This window comes from Leopardus geoffroyi, chromosome A2 (genome assembly GCF_018350155.1).
Source record: "Leopardus geoffroyi isolate Oge1 chromosome A2, O.geoffroyi_Oge1_pat1.0, whole genome shotgun sequence".
In the NCBI taxonomy this organism is placed as follows: Eukaryota; Metazoa; Chordata; class Mammalia; order Carnivora; family Felidae; genus Leopardus; species Leopardus geoffroyi.
In genome coordinates this window covers 59917897-59937896 of record NC_059331.1, presented here as the reverse complement: position 1 = coordinate 59937896, position 20000 = coordinate 59917897, and the positions used below count along the sequence as shown (strand labels likewise).

Sequence of the window (20000 nt, the reverse complement as noted above, 5' to 3'; positions counted from 1 at the left end):
GAGGGCCCTCTGGGTAGAAACAAACCTCAAAGTCTGGCCTCAAAAACTACCCCTGCAAAGGGGTCCAAATTTAATTGGATCCTATCATGGAGCAATTGATGTCCCAGGACATTGTTGAAAACAGTAGAGCAACCAGACTAGTTAGTGGAGCTGAACTGCTGAATATGACACCAAAAGGGCAGATAGCAACACAGAGAACAGGGGAAAAGAGAGTCATAGAGAGCCCTGCTAAAACTGCTATCATCCCATGCTCAAGGCTGTGTCCCTGACGAGTGCCATCACTGGCTACACACCACAGGGCAAATAGACTTCACTCAAATAGCCTGGCCAAGTCATTAAAGACATAAACAAGCAAATAATGAAAACAAACTTTGCAAAGGGAAGAAGAGGATATTACCTAAATTGTGCCAGCTTTTAACACAGCTATGATGCATGCAAAGAAATAGGAAAGCATAACCTATCACAGGATAGAGAAAAATAAGCAGGCAATAGAAGCTGAGAGGGCCCAGATGTCATACTCAACAGACAAAGATGTCAAAGCAGCCATTATATATATGTTCAAAGAACTAAAGGAAACCATGCATAAAGACCACACTTGTCTTCATCAAGTAGACAATATCAATAACAAAATTTTTTTATATGTAATTTATTGTCAAATCGGTTTCCATACAACACCCAGTGCTCATCCCAACAGGTGCCCTCCTCAATGTCCATCATCCATTTTCCCTCTCCCCCACCCCCCATCGACCTTCAGTTTGTTCTCAGTATTTAAGAGTCTCTTATGATTTGCCGCCTTCCCTCTCTGTAAATTTTGTTCCCGCTTCCCTCCCCCATGGTCTTCTGTGAAGTTTCTTAGGATCCACATAAGAGTGAAAACATGGTATCTGTCTTTCTCTGTATGACTTACTTCACTTAGCATAACAGTCTCCAGTTCCATCCACATTGCTACAAAAGGCCATATTTCATTCTTTCTCATTGCCAAGTAGTATCCCATTGTATATATAAACCACATTTTCTTTATCCATTCATCAGTTGGTGGACATTTAGGCTCTTTCCATAATTTGACTATTGTTGAAAGTGCTGCTGTAAACATTGGGGTACAAGTGCCCCTATGCATCAGTGCTACTGAATCCCTTGGGCTATTGCTGGGTCATAGGGTAGATCTATTTTTAACTTTTTGAGGAACCTCCACACTGTTTTCTAGAGTGGCTGCACCAGTTTGCATTCCCACCAACAGTGTAAGAGGGTTCCCATTTCTCCACATCCTCTCCAGCATCTATAGTCTCCTGATTTGTTCATTTTAGCCACTCTGATTGGGGTGACGTGGTATCTCAGTGTGGTTTTGATTTGTATTTCCCTGATGAGGAGTGACATTGAGCATCTTTTCATGTGCCTGTTGGCCATCTGGATGTCTTCTTTAGAGAAGTGTCTATTCATGTCCTCTGCCCATTTCTTCACTGGATTATTTGTTTTTCAGGTGTGGAGTTTGGTGAGTTCTTTATAGATTTTGGATACTAGCCCTTTGTCTGATATGTCATTTGCAAATATCTTTTCCCATTCCTCGGTTGGTTTTTGGTTTTGTTGATTGTTTCCTTTGCAGTGCAGAAGCGTTTTATCTTCATGAGGTCCCAATAGTTCACTTTTGCTTGTAATTCCCTTGCCTTTGGAGATGTGTCGAGTAAGAAATTGCCGCAGCTGAGGTCAGAGAGGTTTTTTCCTGCTTTCTCCTCTAGGGTTTTGATGGTTTCCTGTCTCACATTCAGCTCCTTCATCCATTTTGAGTTTATTTTTGTGAATGGTGTAAGACAGTAGTCTAGTTTCATTCTTCTGCATGTGGCTGTCCAGTTCTCCCAGCACCACTTGTTAAAGAGACTGTGTTTTTTTCCCTTGGATATTCTTTCCTGCTTTGCCAAAGATTAGTTGGCCATACTTTTGTGGGTCCAATTCTGGAGTCTGTCTTCTGTTCCATTGGTCTATGTGTCTGTTTTTGTGCCAATACCATGCTGTCTTGATGATTACAGCTTTGTAGTAGAGGCTAAAGTCTGGGATTGTGATGCTTCCCACTTTGGTCCTCTTCTTCAATATTACTTTGGCTATTCGGGGCCTTTTGTGGTTCTATACAATTTTTAGGATGGCTTGTTCTAGGTTTGAGAAGAATGCTGGTGCAATTTTGATTGGGATTGCATTGAATGTGTAGATTGCTTTGGGTAGCATTGACATTTTAACAATGTATTCTTCCAATCCATGAGCGCAGAAGGTTTTTCCATTTCTTTGTATCTTCTTCAATTTCCTTCATAAGCTTTCTATAGTTTTCAGCATACAGATCTTTTACATCTTTAGTTAGGTTTATTCCTAGGTATTTTGTGATTCCTGGTGCAGTTGTGAATGGGATAAGTTTCTTTTATTCTCTTTCTGTTGCTTCATTGTTAGTGTATAAGAATGCAACTGATTTTTGTACATTAATTTTGTGTTCTGCGACTTTGCTGAATTCACGTATCAGTTCTAGCAGACTCTTGGTGGAGTCTATCGGGTTTTCCATGTATAATATCATGTCATCTGCAAAAAGTGTAAGCTTGAGTTCATCCATGACAATTTTGATGGCTTTGATTTCCTTTTGTTGTCTGATTGCTGATGCTAGAACTTCCAACACTATGTTAAACAACAGCGGTGAGAGTGGACATCCCTGTCGTGTTCCTGATCTCAGGGAAAAAGCTCTCAGTTTTTTCCCTATTGAGGATGATATTAGCTGTGGGCTTTTCATAAATGGCTTTTATGATGTTTAAATATGTTCCTTCTAACCCGACTTTCTCGAGGGTCTTTATTAAGAAAGGATGCTGAATTTTGTCAAATGCTTTTTTCTGCATCGATTGACAGGATTGACAGGTTGTTATCTTTTCTTTTATTAATGTGATGTATCACATTGATTGATTTGCAAATATTGAACCAGCCCTGCAGCCCAGGAATGAATCCCACTTGATCATGGTGAATAATTCTTTTTTTGCACTGTTGAATTCGATTTGCTAGTATTTTGTTGAGAATTTTTGCATCCATATTCATCAGGGATATTGACCTGTATTTTTTTTTTTTTTTTTTGCTGGGTCTTTGTCTGGTTTGGGAATCAAAGTAATGCTGGCTTCATAGAATGAGTCTAGAAGTTTTCTTTCCCTTTCTATTTTTGGGAACAGCTTGAGAAGGATAGGTATTATTTCTGCTTTAAATGTCTGGCAGAATCCCCCAGAGAAGCCATCTGGTCTTAGACTCTTATTTATTGGGAGATTTGTGATAACTGATTCAATTTCTTCACTGGTCATGGGTCTGTTCAAATATTCTATTTCTTCCTGTTTGAGTTTTGGAAGTGTGTGGGTGCTTAGGAATTTGTCCATTTCTTCCAGGTTTCCAGTTTGTTGGCATATAATTTTTCATAGTATTCCCTGATAATTGCTTGTATTTCTGAGGGATTGGTTGTAATAATTCCATTTTCCTTCATGACTTTATCTATATGGGTCCTCTTCCCTTTCTTTTCGAGAGGCCTGGCACAGGTTTATCAATTTTGTTTATTTTTTCAAAAACTAACTCTTGGTTTCATTGATCTGCTCTACTGTTTTTTAGATTCTTGTTTATTTCTGCTCTGATCTTTATTATCTCTCTTTGTCTGCTGGGCTTGGGGTGTCTTTGCTGTTCTGCTTCTAGTTCCTTTAGGTGTGCTGTTAGATTTTGTATTTGGGATTTTTCTTGTTTGTTGAGATAGGCCTGGATTACAATGTATTTTCCTCTCAGGATTGCCTTCACTGCATCCCAAAGTGTTTGGATTGTTGTCTTTTCGTTTTCATTTGTTTCCATATAGTTTTTAATTTCTTCTCTAATTTCCTGGTTGACCCATTCTTTCTTTAGTAGGGTGTTCTTTAACCTCCATGCTTTGGAGGTTTTCCAGACTCTTTCCTGTGGTCGATTTCAAGTTTCATAGCATTGTGGTCTGAAAGTGTGCATGGTATGACCTCAATTCTTTTATACTTGGTAAGGGCTGTTTTGTGACCCAGTATGCCATCTATCTTGGAGAATGTTCCATGTGCAATTGGGAAGAAAGTATATTCTGCTGCTTTGGGATGCAGAGTTCTAAATATATCTGTCAAGTCCCTATGATCCAATATATCATTCAAGGTCCTTGTTTCTTTACTGATTCTCTGTCTAGATGTTCTATCCATTGTTGTAAGTGGAGTATTAAAGTCTCCTTCAATTACCACATTCTTATCAATAAGGTTGCTTATGTTTGTGATTAATTGTTTTATATATTTGGGTGCTACCAATTCGGTGCATAGACATTTATAATTGTTAGCTCTTCCTGATGGATACACCATGTAATTATTATACGCCCTTCTTCATCTCTTGTTACAACCTTTAATTTGAAGTCTACTTTGTCTGATATAAGTATGGCCACTCTAGCTTTCTTTTGTTTTCTTTTTTTTTTTATTTTTATTTTTTATAATATATGAAATTTATTGTCCAAATTGGTTTCCATAAAACACCCAGTGCTCATCCCAAAAGGTGCCCTCCTCAATACCCATCACCCACCCTCTCCTCCCACCCACCCCCCATCAACCCTCAGTTTGTTCTCAGTTTTTAACAGTCTCTTATGCTTTGGCTCTCTCCCACGCTAACCTCTTTTTTTTTTTTTTTTCTTTTTTCCTCCCCCTCCCCCCTGGGTTCCTGTTACGTTTCTCAGGATCCACATAAGAGTGAAACCATATGGTATCTGTCTTTCTCTGTATGGCTTATTTCACTTAGCATCACACTCTCCAGTTCCATCCACGTTGCTACAAAAGGCCATATTTCATTTTTTCTCATTGCCACGTAGTATTCCATTGTGTATATAAACCACAATTTCTTTATCCATTCATCAGTTGATGGACATTTAGGCTCTTTCCATATTTTGGCTATTGTTGAGAGTGCTGCTATGAACATTGGGGTACAAGTGCCCCTATGCATCAGTACTCCTGGATCCCTTGGATAAATTCCTAGCAGTGCTATTGCTGGGTCATAGGGTAGGTCTATTTTTAATTTTCTGAGGAACCTCCACACTGCTTTCCAGAGAGGCTGCACCAATTTGCATTCCCACCAACAGTGCAAGAGGGTTCCCGTTTCTCCACATCCTCGCCAGCATCTATAGTCTCCTGATTTGTTCATTTTGGCCACTCTGACTGGCGTGAGGTGATACCTGAGTGTGGTTTTGATTTGTATTTCCCTGATAAGGAGCGACGCTGAACATCTTTTCATGTGCCTGTTGGCCATCCGGATGTCTTCTTTAGAGAAGTGTCTATTCATGTTTTCTGCCCATTTCTTCACTGGGTTATTTGTTTTTCGGGTGTGGAGTTTGGTGAGCTCTTTATAGATTTTGGATACTAGCCCTTTGTCCGATATGTCATTTGCAAATATCTTTTCCCATTCCGTTGGTTGCCTTTTAGTTTTGTTGGTTGTTTCCTTTGCTGTGCAGAAGCTTTTTATCTTCATAATGTCCCAGTAATTCATTTTTGCTTTTAATTCCCTTGCCTTTGGGGATGTGTCGAGTAAGAGATTGCTACGGCTGAGGTCAGAGAGGTCTTTTCCTGCTTTCTCCTCTAAGGTTTTGATGGTTTCCTGTCTCACATTCAGGTCCTTTATCCATTTTGAGTTTATTTTTGTGAATGGTGTGAGAAAGTGGTCTAGTTTCAACCTTCTGCATGTGGCTGTCCAGTTCTCCCAGCACCATTTGTTAAAGAGACTGTCTTTTTTCCATTGGATGTTCTTTCCTGCTTTGTCAAAGATGAGTTGACCATACATTTGTGGGTCTGGTTCTGGGGTTTCTATTCTATTCCATTGGTCTATGTGTCTGTTTTTGTGCCAATACCATGCTGTCTTGATGATGACAGCCTTGTAGTAGAGGCTAAAGTCTGGGATTGTGATGCCTCCTGCTTTGGTCTTCTTCTTCAAAATTCCTTTGGCTATTCAGGGCCTTTTGTGGTTCCATATGAATTTTAGGATTGCTTGTTCTAGTTTCGAGAAGAATGCTGGTGCAATTTTGATTGGGATTGCATTGAATGTGTAGATAGCTTTGGGTAGTATTGACATTTTGACAATATTTATTTTTCCAATCCATGAGCAGGGAATGTCTTTCCATTTCTTTAAATCTTCTTCAATTTCCTTCATAGGCTTTCTATAGTTTTCAGCATACGGATCCTTTACATCTTTGGTTAGATTTATTCCTAGGTATTTTATGCTTCTTGGTGCAATTGTGAATGGGATCAGTTTCTTTATTTGTCTTTCTGTTGCTTCATTGTTAGTGTATAAGAATGCAACTGATTTCTGTACATTGATTTTGTATCCTGCAACTTTGCTGAATTCATGTATCAATTCTAGCAGACTTTTGGTGGAGTCTATCGGATTTTCCATGTATAATATCATGTCATCTGCAAAAAGCGAAAGCTTGACTTCATCTTTGCCAATTTTGATGCCTTTAATTTCCTTTTGTTGTCTGATTGCTGATGCTAGAACTTCCAGCACTATGTTAAACAACAGTGGTGAGAGTGGGCATCCCTGTCGTGTTCCTGGTCTCAGGGAAAAAGCTCTCAGTTTTTCCCCGTTGAGGATGATGTTAGCTGTGGGCTTTTCATAAATGGCTTTTATGATCTTTAAGTATGTTCCTTCTATTCCGACTTTCTCAAGGGTTTTTATTAAGAAAGGGTGCTGGATTTTGTCAAAGGCCTTTTCTGCATCGATTGACAGGATCATATGGTTCTTCTCTTTTTTTTTGTTAATGTGATGTATCACGTTGATTGATTTGTGAATGTTGAACCAGCCCTGCATCCCAGGAATGAATCCCACTTGATCATGGTGAATAATTCTTTTTATATGCCGTTGAATTCGATTTGCTAGTATCTTATTGAGAATTTTTGCATCCATATTCATCAGGGATATTGGCCGGTAGTTCTCTTTTTTAACTGGGTCTCTGTCTGGTTTAGGAATCAAAGTAATACTGGCTTCATAGAATGAGTCTGGAAGTTTTCCTTCCCTTTCTATTTCTTGGAATAGCTTGAGAAGGATAGGTATTATCTCTGCTTTAAACGTCTGGTAGAACTCCCCTGAGAAGCCGTCTGGTCCTGGACTCTTATTTGTTGGGAGATTTTTGATAACCGATTCAATTTCTTCGCTGGTGATGGGTCTGTTCAAGCTTTCTATTTCCTCCTGATTGAGTTTTGGAAGAGTGTGGGTGTTCAGGAATTTGTCCATTTCTTCCAGGTTGTCCAATTTGTTGGCATATAATTTTTCATAGTATTCCCTGATAATTGTTTGTATCTCTGAGGGATTGGTTGTAATAATTCCATTTTCATTCATGATTTTATCTATTTGGGTCATCTCTCTTTTCTTTTTGAGAAGCCTGGCTAGAGGTTTGTCAATTTTGTTTATTTTTTCAAAAAACGAACTCTTGGTTTCGTTGATCTGCTCTACAGTTTTTTTAGACTCTATATTGTTTATTTCTGCTCTGATCTTTATTATTTCTCTTCTTCTGCTGGGTTTAGGCTGCCTTTGCTGTTCTGCTTCTATTTCCTTTAGGTGTGCTGTTAGATTTTGTATTTGGGATTTTTCTTGTTTCTTGAGATAGGCCTGGATTGCAATGTATTTTCCTCTCAGGACTGCCTTCGCTGCATCCCAAAGCGTTTGGATTGTTGTATTTCCATTTTCGTTTGTTTCCATATATTTTTTAATTTCTTCTCTAATTGCCTGGTTGACCCACTCATTCGTTAGTAGGGTGTTCTTTAACCTCCATGCTTTTGGAGGTTTTCCAGATTTTTTCTGTGGTTTATTCAAGCTTCATAGCATTGTGGTCTGAAAGTATGCATGGTATAATTTCAATTCTAGTAAACTTATGGAGGGCTGTTTTGTGACCCAGTATATGATCTATCTTGGAGAATGTTCCATGTGCACTCGAGAAGAAAGTATATTCTGTTGCTTTGGGATGCAGAGTTCTAAATATATCTGTCAAGTCCATCTGATCCAATGTCTCATTCAGGGCCCTTGTTTCTTTATTGATCGTGTGTCTAGATGATCTATCCATTTCTGTAAGTGAGGTGTTAAAGTCCCCTGCAATTACCACATTCTTATCAATAAGGTTGCTTATGTTTATGAGTAGTTGTTTTATATATTTGGGGGCTCCAATATTCGGCGCATAGACATTTATAATTGTTAGCTCCTCCTGATGGATAGACCCTGTAACTATTATATAATGTCCTTCTTCATCTCTTGTTACAGCCTTTAATTTAAAGTCTAGTTTGTCTGATATAAGTATGGCTACTCCAGCTTTCTTTTGACTTCCAGTAGCATGATAAATAGTTCTCCATCCCCTCACTCTCAATCTAAAGGTGTCCTCAGGTCTAAAATGAGTCTCTTGTAGACAGCAAATAGATGGGTCTTGCTTTTTTATCCATTCTGATACCCTATGTCTTTTGGTTGGCGCATTTAATCCATTTACATTCAGTGTTATTATAGAATGATACGGGTTTAGAGTCATTGTGATGTCTGTATGTTTTATCCTTGTAGTGATGTCTCTGGTATTTTGTCTCACAGGGTCCCCCTTAGGATCTCTTGTAGGGCTGGTTTAGTGGTGACAAATTCCTTCAGTTTTTGTTTGTTTGGGAAGACCTTTATCTCTCCTTCTATTCTAAATGACAGACTTGCTGGATAAAGGATTCTCGGCTGCATATTTTTTCTGTCTAGCACACTGAAAATCTCGTGCCAATTCTTTCTGGCCTGCCAAGTTTCAAAAGAGAGATCAGTCACGAGTCTTATAGGTCTCCCTTTATATGTGAGGGCACGTTTACCCCTTGCTGCTTTCAGAATTTTCTCTTTATCCTTGTATTTTGCCAGTTTCACTATGATATGTCGTGCAGAAGATCGATTCAAGTTACGTCTGAAGGGAGTTCTCTGTGCCTCTTGGATTTCAATGCCTTTTTCCTTCCCCAGTTCAGGGAAGTTCTCAGCTATTATTTCTTCAAGTACCCCTTCAGCACCTTTCCCTCTCTCTTCCTCCTCTGGGATACCAATTATGCGTATATTATTTCTTTTTAGTGTATCACTTAGTTCTCTAATTTTCCCCTCATACTCCTGGATTTATCTCTCTTTCTCTCAGCTTCCTCTTTTTCCATAACTTTATCTTCTAGTTCACCTATTCTCTCCTCTGCCTCTTCAATCTGAGCCGTGGTGGTTTCCATTTTGTTTTGCATTTCATTTAAAGCGTTTTTCAGCTCCTCGTGACTGTTCCTTAGTCCCTTGATCTCTGTAGCAAGGGATTCTCTGCTGTCCTGTATACTGTTTTCAAGCCCGGCGATTAATTTTATGACTATTATTCTGAATTCACTTTCTGTTATATTATTTAAATCCTTTTTGATCAGTTCATTAGCTGTTGTTATTTCCTGGAGATTCTTCTGAGGGGAATTCTTCCGCTTGGTCATTTTGGATAGTCCCTGGCGTGGTGAGGACCTGCAGGGCACTTCCCCTGTGCTGTGGTGTATAACTGGAGTTGGTGGGCGGGGCCGCAGTCCGACCTGATGTCTGCCCCCAGCCCACCGCTGGGGCCACAGTCAAACTGGTGTGTGCCTTCTCTTCCCCTCTCCTAGGGGCAGGATTCACTGTGGGGTGGCGTGGCCTGTCTGGGCTACTTGCACACTGCCAGGCTTGTGATGCTGGGGATCTGGCGTATTAGCTGGGGTGGGTAGGCAAGGTGCACAGGGGCAGGAGGGGCAGGCTTAGCTCGCTTCTCCTTAGGTGATCCACTTCAGGAGGGGCCCTGTGGCAGCGGGAGGGAGTCAGATCCGCTGCCGGAGGTTTGGCTCCGCAGAAGCACAGAGTTGGGTGTTTGCGCGGAGCGAGCAAGTTCCCTGGCAGGAACTGGTTCTCTTTGGGATTTTGGCTGAGGGATGGGCGGGGGAGACGGCGCTGGCGAGCGCCTTTGTTCCCCACCAAACTGAGCTCTGTCGTCCGGGGGCTCAGCAGCTCTCCCTCCCTTTGTCCTCCAGCCTTCCCGCTTTCCGAGCAGAGCTGTTAACTTATGACCTCCCAGACGCTAAGTCGCGCTTGCTGTCGGAACACAGTCCGTCAGGCCCCTCCGCTTTTGCAAGCCAGACTCCGGGGCTCTGCTTGGCCGGCGAGCCGCCCCTCCTCCCCGGCTCCCTCCTGCCAGTCCGTGGAGCATGCACCGCCTCGCCGTCCTTCCTACCCTTTTCCGTGGGCCTCTCGTCTGCGCTTGGCTCCGGCGACTCCGTTCTGCTAATCCTCTGGCGGTTTTGTGGGTTATTTAGGCAGGTGTAGGTGGAATCTAATTGATCAGCAGGACGCACGGTGAGCCCAGCGTCCTCCTACGCCGCCATCTTCCCTCCCCTCTCTCTAGCTTTCTTTTGACTTCCAGTAGTGTAATATAGTTCTCCATCCCCTCACTTTCAATCTGAAGGTGTCCTCAGGTCTAAAATGAGTCTCTTGTAGACAGCAAATAGATAGGTCTTGTGGGTTTTTTTTTTTTTAATCCATTCTGATACCCTATGTCTTTTGGTTGGAGCATTTAGTCCATTTTGCATTCAGTGTTATTATAGAAAGATATGGGTTTAGAGTCACTGTGATGTTGGTAGGCTTCATGCTTGTAGTGGTGTCTCTGGTACTTTGTGGTCCTTGCAACATTTCACTTACAGAATCCCCCTTAGGATCTCTTGTAGGGCTGCTTTAGTGGTGATGAATTCCTTCAGTTTTTGTTTGTTTGGGAAAAACCTTTATCCCTCCTTCTATTCTGAATGACAGACTTGCTGGATAAAGGATTCTTGGCTGCATATTTTTCCTATTCATCACATTGAAGATTTCCTGTCATTCCTTTCTGGTCTGCCAAGTTTCATTAAATAAGTCTGCTACTACCCTTATGTGTCTACCTTTACCTGTTAGGGCCTGTTTATCCCTGGCTGCTTTCAGAATTCTCTCTTTATCCTTGTGTTTTTCCAGTTTCACTATGATATGTCATGCAGAAGACCAATTCAAGTTATGTCTGAAGGGAGTTCTCTGTGCCTCTTGGATTTCAATGCCTGTTTCCTTCCCCAGATCAGGGAAGTTCTCAGCTATGATATGTTCAAGTACACCTTCAGCCCCTTTCTCTCTCTTATTCTTCTTCTGGAATTCCTATGATATGGATATTGTTCCATGTGATTGCATCACTTAGTTCTCTAATTCTCTCCTCGTACTCCTGGGTTTTTTATCTCTTTTTCTCAGCTTCATCTTTTTCCATAATTTTATCTTCTAATTCACGTATTCTCCCCTCTGCCTCTTCAGTCTGCACTATGGCTGTCTCCATTTTATTTTGCATCTCATTTATAGCATTTTTTAAATCATCATGACTATTTTTTAGTCCCTTAATCTCTGTAGCAATAGATTCTCTGCTGTCCTATCAAGCCCAGTGATTAAGTTTATGACTTATTCTAAATTCTTGTTCCATTATATTGCTTAAATCGGCTTTGATCAATTCGTTAGCTGTCACTACTTCCTGGAGTTTCTTTTGAGGAGCATTCTTCCATGTCGTCATTTTGGCTAGTTTTCTGCCCCTGATGTATTTTAAAAGCTTGTGTGCTCTACACCTGAGAGCACTTCTGTATTAAATGAAGGTTATACACTGTCCAGGGCCTGGCCCTTCAGGAGTTTTTTCAGGGATTGTTACTTGCTCTCTGTTGTTGTGACTTTGGTTGTTTTAATACCCTATTCATAGTGATAATATGGACCCTCCAGGTGTGCTTTGATTTGTTCCTTGCAGTAGCCCTGTAAAGGAAAACAGATAGACAAACAGGAGACAAAAACATGCAAACACACAAACAAATAACACAAACAAACAAATAAACAAAAACAAAAAACTAAAGACAAAAAAGAAAAAAAAACCAAAACACCAACTACAAGTAAAGGAGAGGATGGAGGTGGTGCTGATGGAAGAGCACATACAAAGGGAGAAACAACAGGAGCGGGGTGGGGGGGGGAGGGGAGGAATAAACATTGATTAGGCAGAGAGACTAAAAGGCTTAATCCAGAGAGAAGGGAAAATAAAGAATGAGGCAAGGAAAACAAAACGAGGATAAAGTTATTCAGACAGAGAAACTTATGGCTTGATTATTCCAGAGAGGGAGAAGGGAGTGTAAAGAAGCAGGTGTAGAACATATATCAAGACAATGGATTAAATATGTCTGTTTAGACAGACCAATAACCAGAGTAACCAGCCTAGGGGAGGGAAGAGATAAGGAAGAGAAATGGTGGGGGAGGAGAATATACCTATATATGCAGAGTGGATCTAGAGTTAATCCAGGTAATGCATTGCTTGTCAGGAGTAGCTGTTTGTAGGATCCATGCAGCTCCAGTGAATACACAGTTACCCAGTGCAAAGGGGCGTGGTTTTGTGTAATCAGGACCCACCTCCACTAAGGACCCCAGGAGTGATCCCTGAGGCCCAGCCTTGGTGGTGGTGTTGGTGTGGGGGGGAAATGGTGATGCCCCAGTCTCTTCTCCATGGAGCCAGACCCCATGGAGTCAGTTCAAGTTGTCTTCACTGTGACAAGAGTGCAGATGGGGTGGTCCTTCTTGCTCCACCAACTCCCCTGACCCTGCACTTGGCTAGCATGCAAAGTCCCATTCCATGCACTCTGGCACTGGGGAAGTGCCTTTCAGTGTGGTCCGATATGTGGTCCCAGCTGGCTTTGTCTGTGCCACCGCATTTCAGGGAGGACCACCTTCTCCTACTGCAGACTGAGAGCTGCTGCCCTCACCGGGAACCCCCCAGGGTGGCGGACGCAGGCAGCCTTTGTCTTTTCCCACAGCATTCCAGGGAGATGGCCACCTTTTCCTCCTGTAGACCGCATGCTTGGCCCAGCCACTGTGCCCAGGGGTGGAGGACACAGGCAGGTTCTGTATTATCACACAATCTTCTAGGGAGGGAACCACTTTTTCCAACTGCGGACTGAGCCTCTGACCTACCACAGCACCCAGGCCTGGCTCCCCTCCTCCCCAGATGCGAGAGCAGGGAGCCGGCTCCAGTTGGAAGAAAGCCCCGTAATTAGAGATCGAATCCTTCTCAGTCTCAGTCCGAGGTCTTTCTCCTGTCTAGATACAGTCCTGCACTTCCCTAGCCACTCTTTCTCTTCCCTTTGTCTCTGCACAGAAGGGGGTCCCTCCCCTCCATGCCCATCTATCTTTTTTCCAGCTTTCCCATTTTCTTCCTTGTAGTTTCAGTCTATTTTCCTCCCAGGCTCTGGTGTTTTCAAAGTCCTTTGGCTTCTACACTTCTTTGTTTGAGAGACGTGGGAAGTATGGATTCCCCCTACTTTTCCACCATGTTGGCCCCTCCCCCAATAATAAAATTTTTAAGAACCAGCTAGAAATTCTTGAATTACAAAGTACAGTAACTGAAATAAAAGTATCAGTAGAGTGGCTCAACAGTAGGTTTGAACTGGCAGAAGAAAGAATCAGTGAACTTTAAGATAGACATTATGCAATCTAAAAATGAGAAAAATAATTTCTTTAAATGAAAAGAGCCTCAGAAAGGAATGGGTTACCATTAAACACACCAACATATGCATAATGGGAGCTACAGAAAGAGAGAAAAACAGAAAGGAGCAGAGAAAAATGTTAAAATAAATAACAGCTGAATACTTCCCAAATTTGATGGAAAAATATTAGTCTAAAAATCCATGAAGTTCAGTAAATAGCTCAATCCATGAAGCTTAATGTAGAATAGCCATAAGGAGATCCACTCTCAAACACATCTTAGTAAAAATAGTGAAAAACAAATACAGAAGAAAATTTTGGGAGTATCAAGAGAAAAATGATTAATCATTTATAAAAGAACCCCAATAAGATTAACAGAAACAACTGATTATTCATCAGAAACAACAGAGGCCAGAAGGTAGTGGGATGATACATTCCAAGCACTGAAAGAACAAAACTGTCAACCAAGAATCTCACATTTAGCAAAGTTTTCTTTCAAAAAATAAAAGCAAAAAATAAAGGCATGTCCAGATAAACAAAAACTTTGATAATTTGTTGCTAGCAGACCCACCTTGTGAGCAAAACTGAAGGAAGTTCTTCAAGCTGAAAGCAAGTGACTCAGACAGTAATCCATCAGAGACCACCAGGAAAGGTAATTATATAATTATAAAAAACAGCTTAAATGTATATTTTCTTTCTTTTCTTAACCGATTTAAAAAGCAATTGTATAAAAACAATGTGTATGTAATTGTATTGTTGGATTTACAACAAATATAAATGAAATATATTTGACAATAATAGCAGAAAAGAGGTAGGTGGGAGCAAAACTGAAAAGGAGTAAGGAAGAGATACCAAAGTAACTCAACAAGAGGAACAAATGAAAAGAACCAGAAATGTAAATAAGGTTAATATAGCAAACTACGTAATTATATATTTGCTCCCCTTTCTCTTTAACTTCTCTCATAGACATAAAATTATATAAAATTATAGCAGCATACTATTGGGTTTGTAATGTATATCAATGTGATGTGTGCACAAAAATATGTGGTATAACAGCACAGACGTAATAGAGCTATTGGGAATAGTATTTGTATATTTCCCTGGAATTAAATTAGCATAAATCTGAAGTATTTTCTGATAAAATCCTAGAGAAACCAACTAGGAAAATAACTAAAATTTCTATTGTGAAAAAAATCATTAAAAGAATTAAAATGTTACACTAGAAAATATTCACTAATGTAAAGAAAGCCATAAAAGAGAAATAGAAACAAAAGACAGGAAACACAGAAAGCAAAAAGTAAAATGGCAGACACAAATCCACTATGTCAATAATCACAGTACATGTGAATGGATTAAACAATCCAGTCAGAAAGGCAAACTGTCACAATGGATCAAAACAAGATCCACATATATGCTGTCCAAGGAGACATCAGATATAAATATGTTGCAAGTAAAGGGATGAAAAAAATACATCATGCAGACAAGAACCACATGAAAGCTAGAGTAGTTATGCTAATATCAGATGAAGCAAACTTTAAGACAAAAACTATTAAGGAAATAAATAGGGACATTTATAATAATGAAAATATTAATAAAAAAGTATGAGGTATTGCCAAAGTTCTATTTAAATGCTTTCCTTTAAATGACAAAAAAAAATAAATGAATTAAACTTTCAACTCAAAAAGTTACCAAAAAAAGCACACAGGAGGACAGAGAAGAAAATAAAAATGATAAAAGCAGAAAAAAATGACAGAATAGTAATAGGATGGGTAAGGAAATTCAAGAGCTATTTTGTTTGTTTTTTGAGGGAAGTACAGGAACAAGAACTTTTCACAAATATAATCAATTTTAAAAGAGAAAGAAAAAGTGAAAAGTATAAGGGGATATTATAACAATCAAAGGGAGAATCAAAAAAGGAATTAATTATAAGAAATTATTAATACGACTCTATGCCAATGTATTTTAAGTGTGTGCCAGAAGGGACAACATTTCCAATAAACTAGACCACTAACCACAGAAGAAACTAAACAAGCAATTCATGTAATACCTCCCTAAATGCTCTAAGTCTAGAATGTTCTACAGATAAAGTCTCTTAAATATAATAATTCCCAAGATATGTAATTTATTCCAGAGCATGTATATACAACACACAAAAAAATGGAAAACATTTGGGGAAACATTTGAAAGCTAGAACCCTTCCAGGTCTGGGTCCCTCCCACGGTGGGAGACAGCCATCTCCCCAACAGGCTGGCCACCCCCACTGGATCACTGGGCCAGCAATCACTCTTCCCTACTAGAGCACATCATGCAGCAAGCCCTGTTCTGACCAAGTGCATCTCTGACTTCCTGGAGCCCTGTCACCTCCAGATGCCCCTGTCCACATCTCTTACCAGACCCAGGGAGGATATTGACCACGCCCTTGGGAATGCCAGCCTTCAAGGTCAACTCTGCAAACTTCAAGGCTGTGAGTGGAGTCACCTGGGGAGGGAGGGAAGAAGACTGGGTCAGGAAGGACCAGGAAGTGGGGCTCGGCCTTCCTCTCCCAGCAGCCAAGGTAGCAAGCAGGGAGGAGCAGTCATGGCAGGAGGACCCTCCAGGGTAAGCCCCATCATAGTGGGTACTGCCAACCCAGCCAGCTTCCCCCAGAGCTTCAGTGGAAAGTGGGGAGTAAGGCCTGCTACCTCCTGTGTCTTCTAGTGCCTTCTCCTGGCAGGCTCCAGCCTTGTGGCCAGGCCTGGCCCCTTCATGAACATTCATACCTTCTTCACTCAAAGAGTGCAGTGTCCCAGGACTGCCTGGAAGCACCTCAGTGCCAGGCAGTGCCCAGAACTCCCTGGTGGGTGCGAAATTCTAATTATCATGTCGTGGCTGGAGGCCATTCCTCTCCCCTGGCCTGCTAGCAGTGGTTCCTCTTCTGGCCCAGGTAATTTTCCTTGTAAAGTTTGGGTTGTGTCCCACCTACCACCTGGCCTTAGGCTGAGCCTCCAAATCTGTGGGGTGCTGGCGCTGGGAGGGCACAGGCCTGTTACCGGGTCTTCCAGGGACAATTGCCTGGATCTGTGCACAACAAGCCCCCAGTAATGTGAGAGGTTATGGGTCATCTCAGAAGGTTGTTGTCATGCTCAAACAATCAAATGTGTGCAAATTTTTAATTTTCATGTAATTTGTTATGGACTAAAATGCTGCCTCAGGGTGAATACTGTAAATGCTAGCTGTCGCTATTGTTGGGTTTTAAATTATAACTTTCTTGGAGCCAAGTTTCCCCAAAGTAGCCAGGAGACCTGGGCACGCTGTCCAGAGCCACATGATGGAGCATCTTGCCTTCAGTTCCTAACACCCCTGGGGGCAGGCAGGGGACAGGCTGTTACTTTCAGTATACAGGTGAAGAAGCTGAGGCTCGTGCAAGGGGTTCCTCATCCCCAGGGGACCCTGCTCAGGCCCTTCCAGCCTGCCTGAGTGACCTTGACCTGTGCAGCTTCTGTGTGAAGGGCTGGTGGGCAGGGGGGGGGGGAGGGTGCAGGTGCACAAATCCCACCACTCCTTTGCTCCCTCCAGGACTTTCAGTCTCTGAAGCCAAATAAGCGACCAAAGCTGTCTCAGAGCATGGGGCCTGGACAAGGGACCAAATAGGGTTTCTGCTCCCCCAAATCCAGAGGGCTGGTATCTGTGGGAAAATAACTCTGCTCACCAAGCAGCTGCAGGTACACACACGGCTAACCTGACTCAGCCACCCCATGGTCGAATGAACAGACTCTGCCTACAGCCCACATTGACCCTTGCTGCCTGCTGCCTCTGCTGCTGTGAGCCGGGCCCACAGAAGGCCAGCCCTCATCAGTAGTTCCTTTCCTCCCTTGAGGAGGAACCAGTCCCAGGTGGTCAAAGGGCCCAACAGGGCACCTGTTTCCTCCTCTACAGCCCATAGGCCCCACCTGGAACACACCCAGACCCACCTGGGCAGGCTTGATCACCACTGTGTTCCCAGCAGCCAGGCAGGCAGCTGTCTTCCAGGAGAGCATCATCAGGGGGTAGTTCCAGGGGATGACGATGCCACAGACCCTATGGTACAAAGAAGTGTATCTTCGTCTCTCCACTCAGCCTGGGTGCCAGACTGCACCTGCCAACTGCTTCCTCTCCCCAAGCCTGACACCCATTCCACTCCAAGCATCTTGATATGGTGCCCAAGGTCCCCCTGAGAGAGCTCACCCCTGGCCTTCCAGCCCCTGATGGGGCAGTATGTCCAGTATGGCAATAGCCCCTCTTCCTGGCATGGCAAAATGCTAGGGAACATGGTTTCTCATCGGAACTGTCAGACCTGTCTAAGGATAGTCCAGTAGGGCATGACACCAGGCAGTGCAGGAGTTGACAGAAGGCAGGGCCAGGGAGAAGGCCAGGGACCACCCAGGTGGGCAGAGAGAGTATGGAAGAGAAGTGGGATCACATGGGTGGGACAGGAGGAAGTCGGTGACGGTCCTCTTGGGTGTGAGGCCAGGGTGAAGTCCCATGGAGAGAAGGAAGCAGTCAGCTGAGGAGGCCTAATAAGGCTTGTCTGCTTTGTATTAAGAGATGGTACCCAGCATCAGTGTGCCCCTTGGTCCCAGAGAAAGACTCTGGGTGAGCAGAGACTCCATCAAAGGGAAGCCCCTCATGGTCCTGGGGGGCCTAATGATGACACATGTGGTCCCAGCAGGCATGAGGCCCTGCATTCCCCTGACTCCTGTAAAACCCAGGGCACTGTCTTCATCAGTGTCGACAATTAATGAGCCGGTCCACACAGAACTGCTCAGGCTACCTAACTTGTTTTCTTCATCATATTCATGATCATCATCACCACAGAATGTTTCCCAAAAGAGGACTTAGCTGAACCCAGGAAGGGGAAGAGCGTGTGTGAAGGCTGAGGTCAAGATAATCTGGGGACCAGCACACCATCCTGGGAACAACAGGGTGCACTCAGGGGTTTGGAGAGCCACTCCCCACCCCATGTACACCCAGCAGACCCAACAGGATAAGAAGGTGGAGGGAGCACGGTGAGTTGTCCAGGGAAGAGGGTGAGGTCATCAGGGTTGTGGGGGCTCCAAAGGAGAATGGACGTCTGGAAGTCCCACTGTCATGGCTGAACTGTAGTCCCCAAAACTCGCAGTTGAAATCTTAACTCCAGAACGTCCTTATTTGGAAATTGGGCCATCCCAGATGTAATTAGGTAAGATGAGGTCATACTGAAATAGGGTGTGTACCTAACCCAATAGGACTGATGTCCTTCAAAAAACAGAGCCATGTGAACAGACAGACATGCACAAGGAGGACACCAAGTGAACATGAGGGCAGAGATTGGGGAACACCCAAGACTGCCAGTAAGCCACCAGAAGCTGGGGGAGATGCCTGGAGCAGATTCTCCCTCATACCCTCAGAAGAAACCAACACTCTGACACCTGAATCTGGAACTTCCAGCCCCAGAATGCTGAGGCAACAGATGTGTGCTGCTTGAGTCTCTTAGTTTCAGTACTTTGTTATGGCAGCTCTAGCAGACCCATAAACCCGCCCATATAGGGACAACTTTCCCAGTCCCCCAACTCCCTGGGAGGCTCTGCATTAGTGTCCTCCTCAGTCTGATGGGGACAGACTCCTCGGGAGGCATCTGGAAGAGCAGTGACCATGCAAATTCCTGTGACTGGCAGCCAGGTGGGCCCTGGTTCCCCTGCCCAGCCCTTCTCAGGCCTGCGCCCAAGTAAGGGGCTCCAAGCACATGGGCTATGCAGGGCTCTCACTCTACACTCTGACACCTGGGCAGGGGAGTTCCTTGTTGTGGGGGCCTATCCTGGGGCACCGTCTACATATCGTGTCCTCTGGGGGAAAGGCTGGGTGGGAACCCCTGCCCTCAGTGCCACTTCCCTCCCAGGCTGCCCCCTCTCTGGGGGCTACAGGACAAGGTTTTCCTATATCCACAGCCCACTCTCCCAAAAGGGGCTGCCCTCACCAGCAGGCCTGTCCTTCAGGACCTGGTGTGTTCATCTGTACTCATTTCTGTCGATGCAAATGACATCTGAACACATTCTCCTTGTGACATACCCCCACATTCCCAAGGAAGCTGAGTGCCCTTGACTACCATCCACAGGGATGTGAGGTCCCTGCTGGTGGATTCCAGAGGCCCCAGGTTGTAAGGGGCACAGGGTAGGCGGGAATGCCTGTTGGGTGCTGACCACTCTGGGCCTCTGGTGCACATTTGATGATTTAGAGGGCATTCATCAGTGTGATTCCCTCAAACAAGTTTCTCCTGGAGCTGTTCTTCCTGGTCCCCATAGCTCTGTCCCATGCCTTCACACCGCCACAAGCCATTCCCTGGTTAGGAGGCTGCAGTGTTCAGCATGGGTTGTGCAGGGTTTTGTTGTCAAGGCCCCAGCACAGCTGCTGTGAGTGCTCTTGGTCTTGTTTCCTTGTGCACCTGTGTCAGTGAGCCACCATAGTTATGCCTGTGATGGGGT

General features: G+C 43.3%; 1 protein-coding gene across 4 annotated transcripts in view; it reads right to left on the bottom strand.

Moving 5' to 3' along the window:
* ALDH1L1 (aldehyde dehydrogenase 1 family member L1) overlaps window positions 1–20000 on the bottom strand; it is a 143890-nt gene that overhangs the window by 18116 nt on the left and 105774 nt on the right. For all 4 annotated transcript variants that reach the window (XM_045494060.1, XM_045494063.1, XM_045494061.1 and 1 more), the window contains exons 15-16: window positions 17475–17580; window positions 15915–16002 (exon numbers count right to left, since the gene is read on the bottom strand). In XM_045494060.1, coding sequence (XP_045350016.1) covers window positions 15915–16002; window positions 17475–17580 — 194 coding nt within the window. The remainder of the gene's footprint in view (window positions 1–15914; window positions 16003–17474; window positions 17581–20000) is intronic.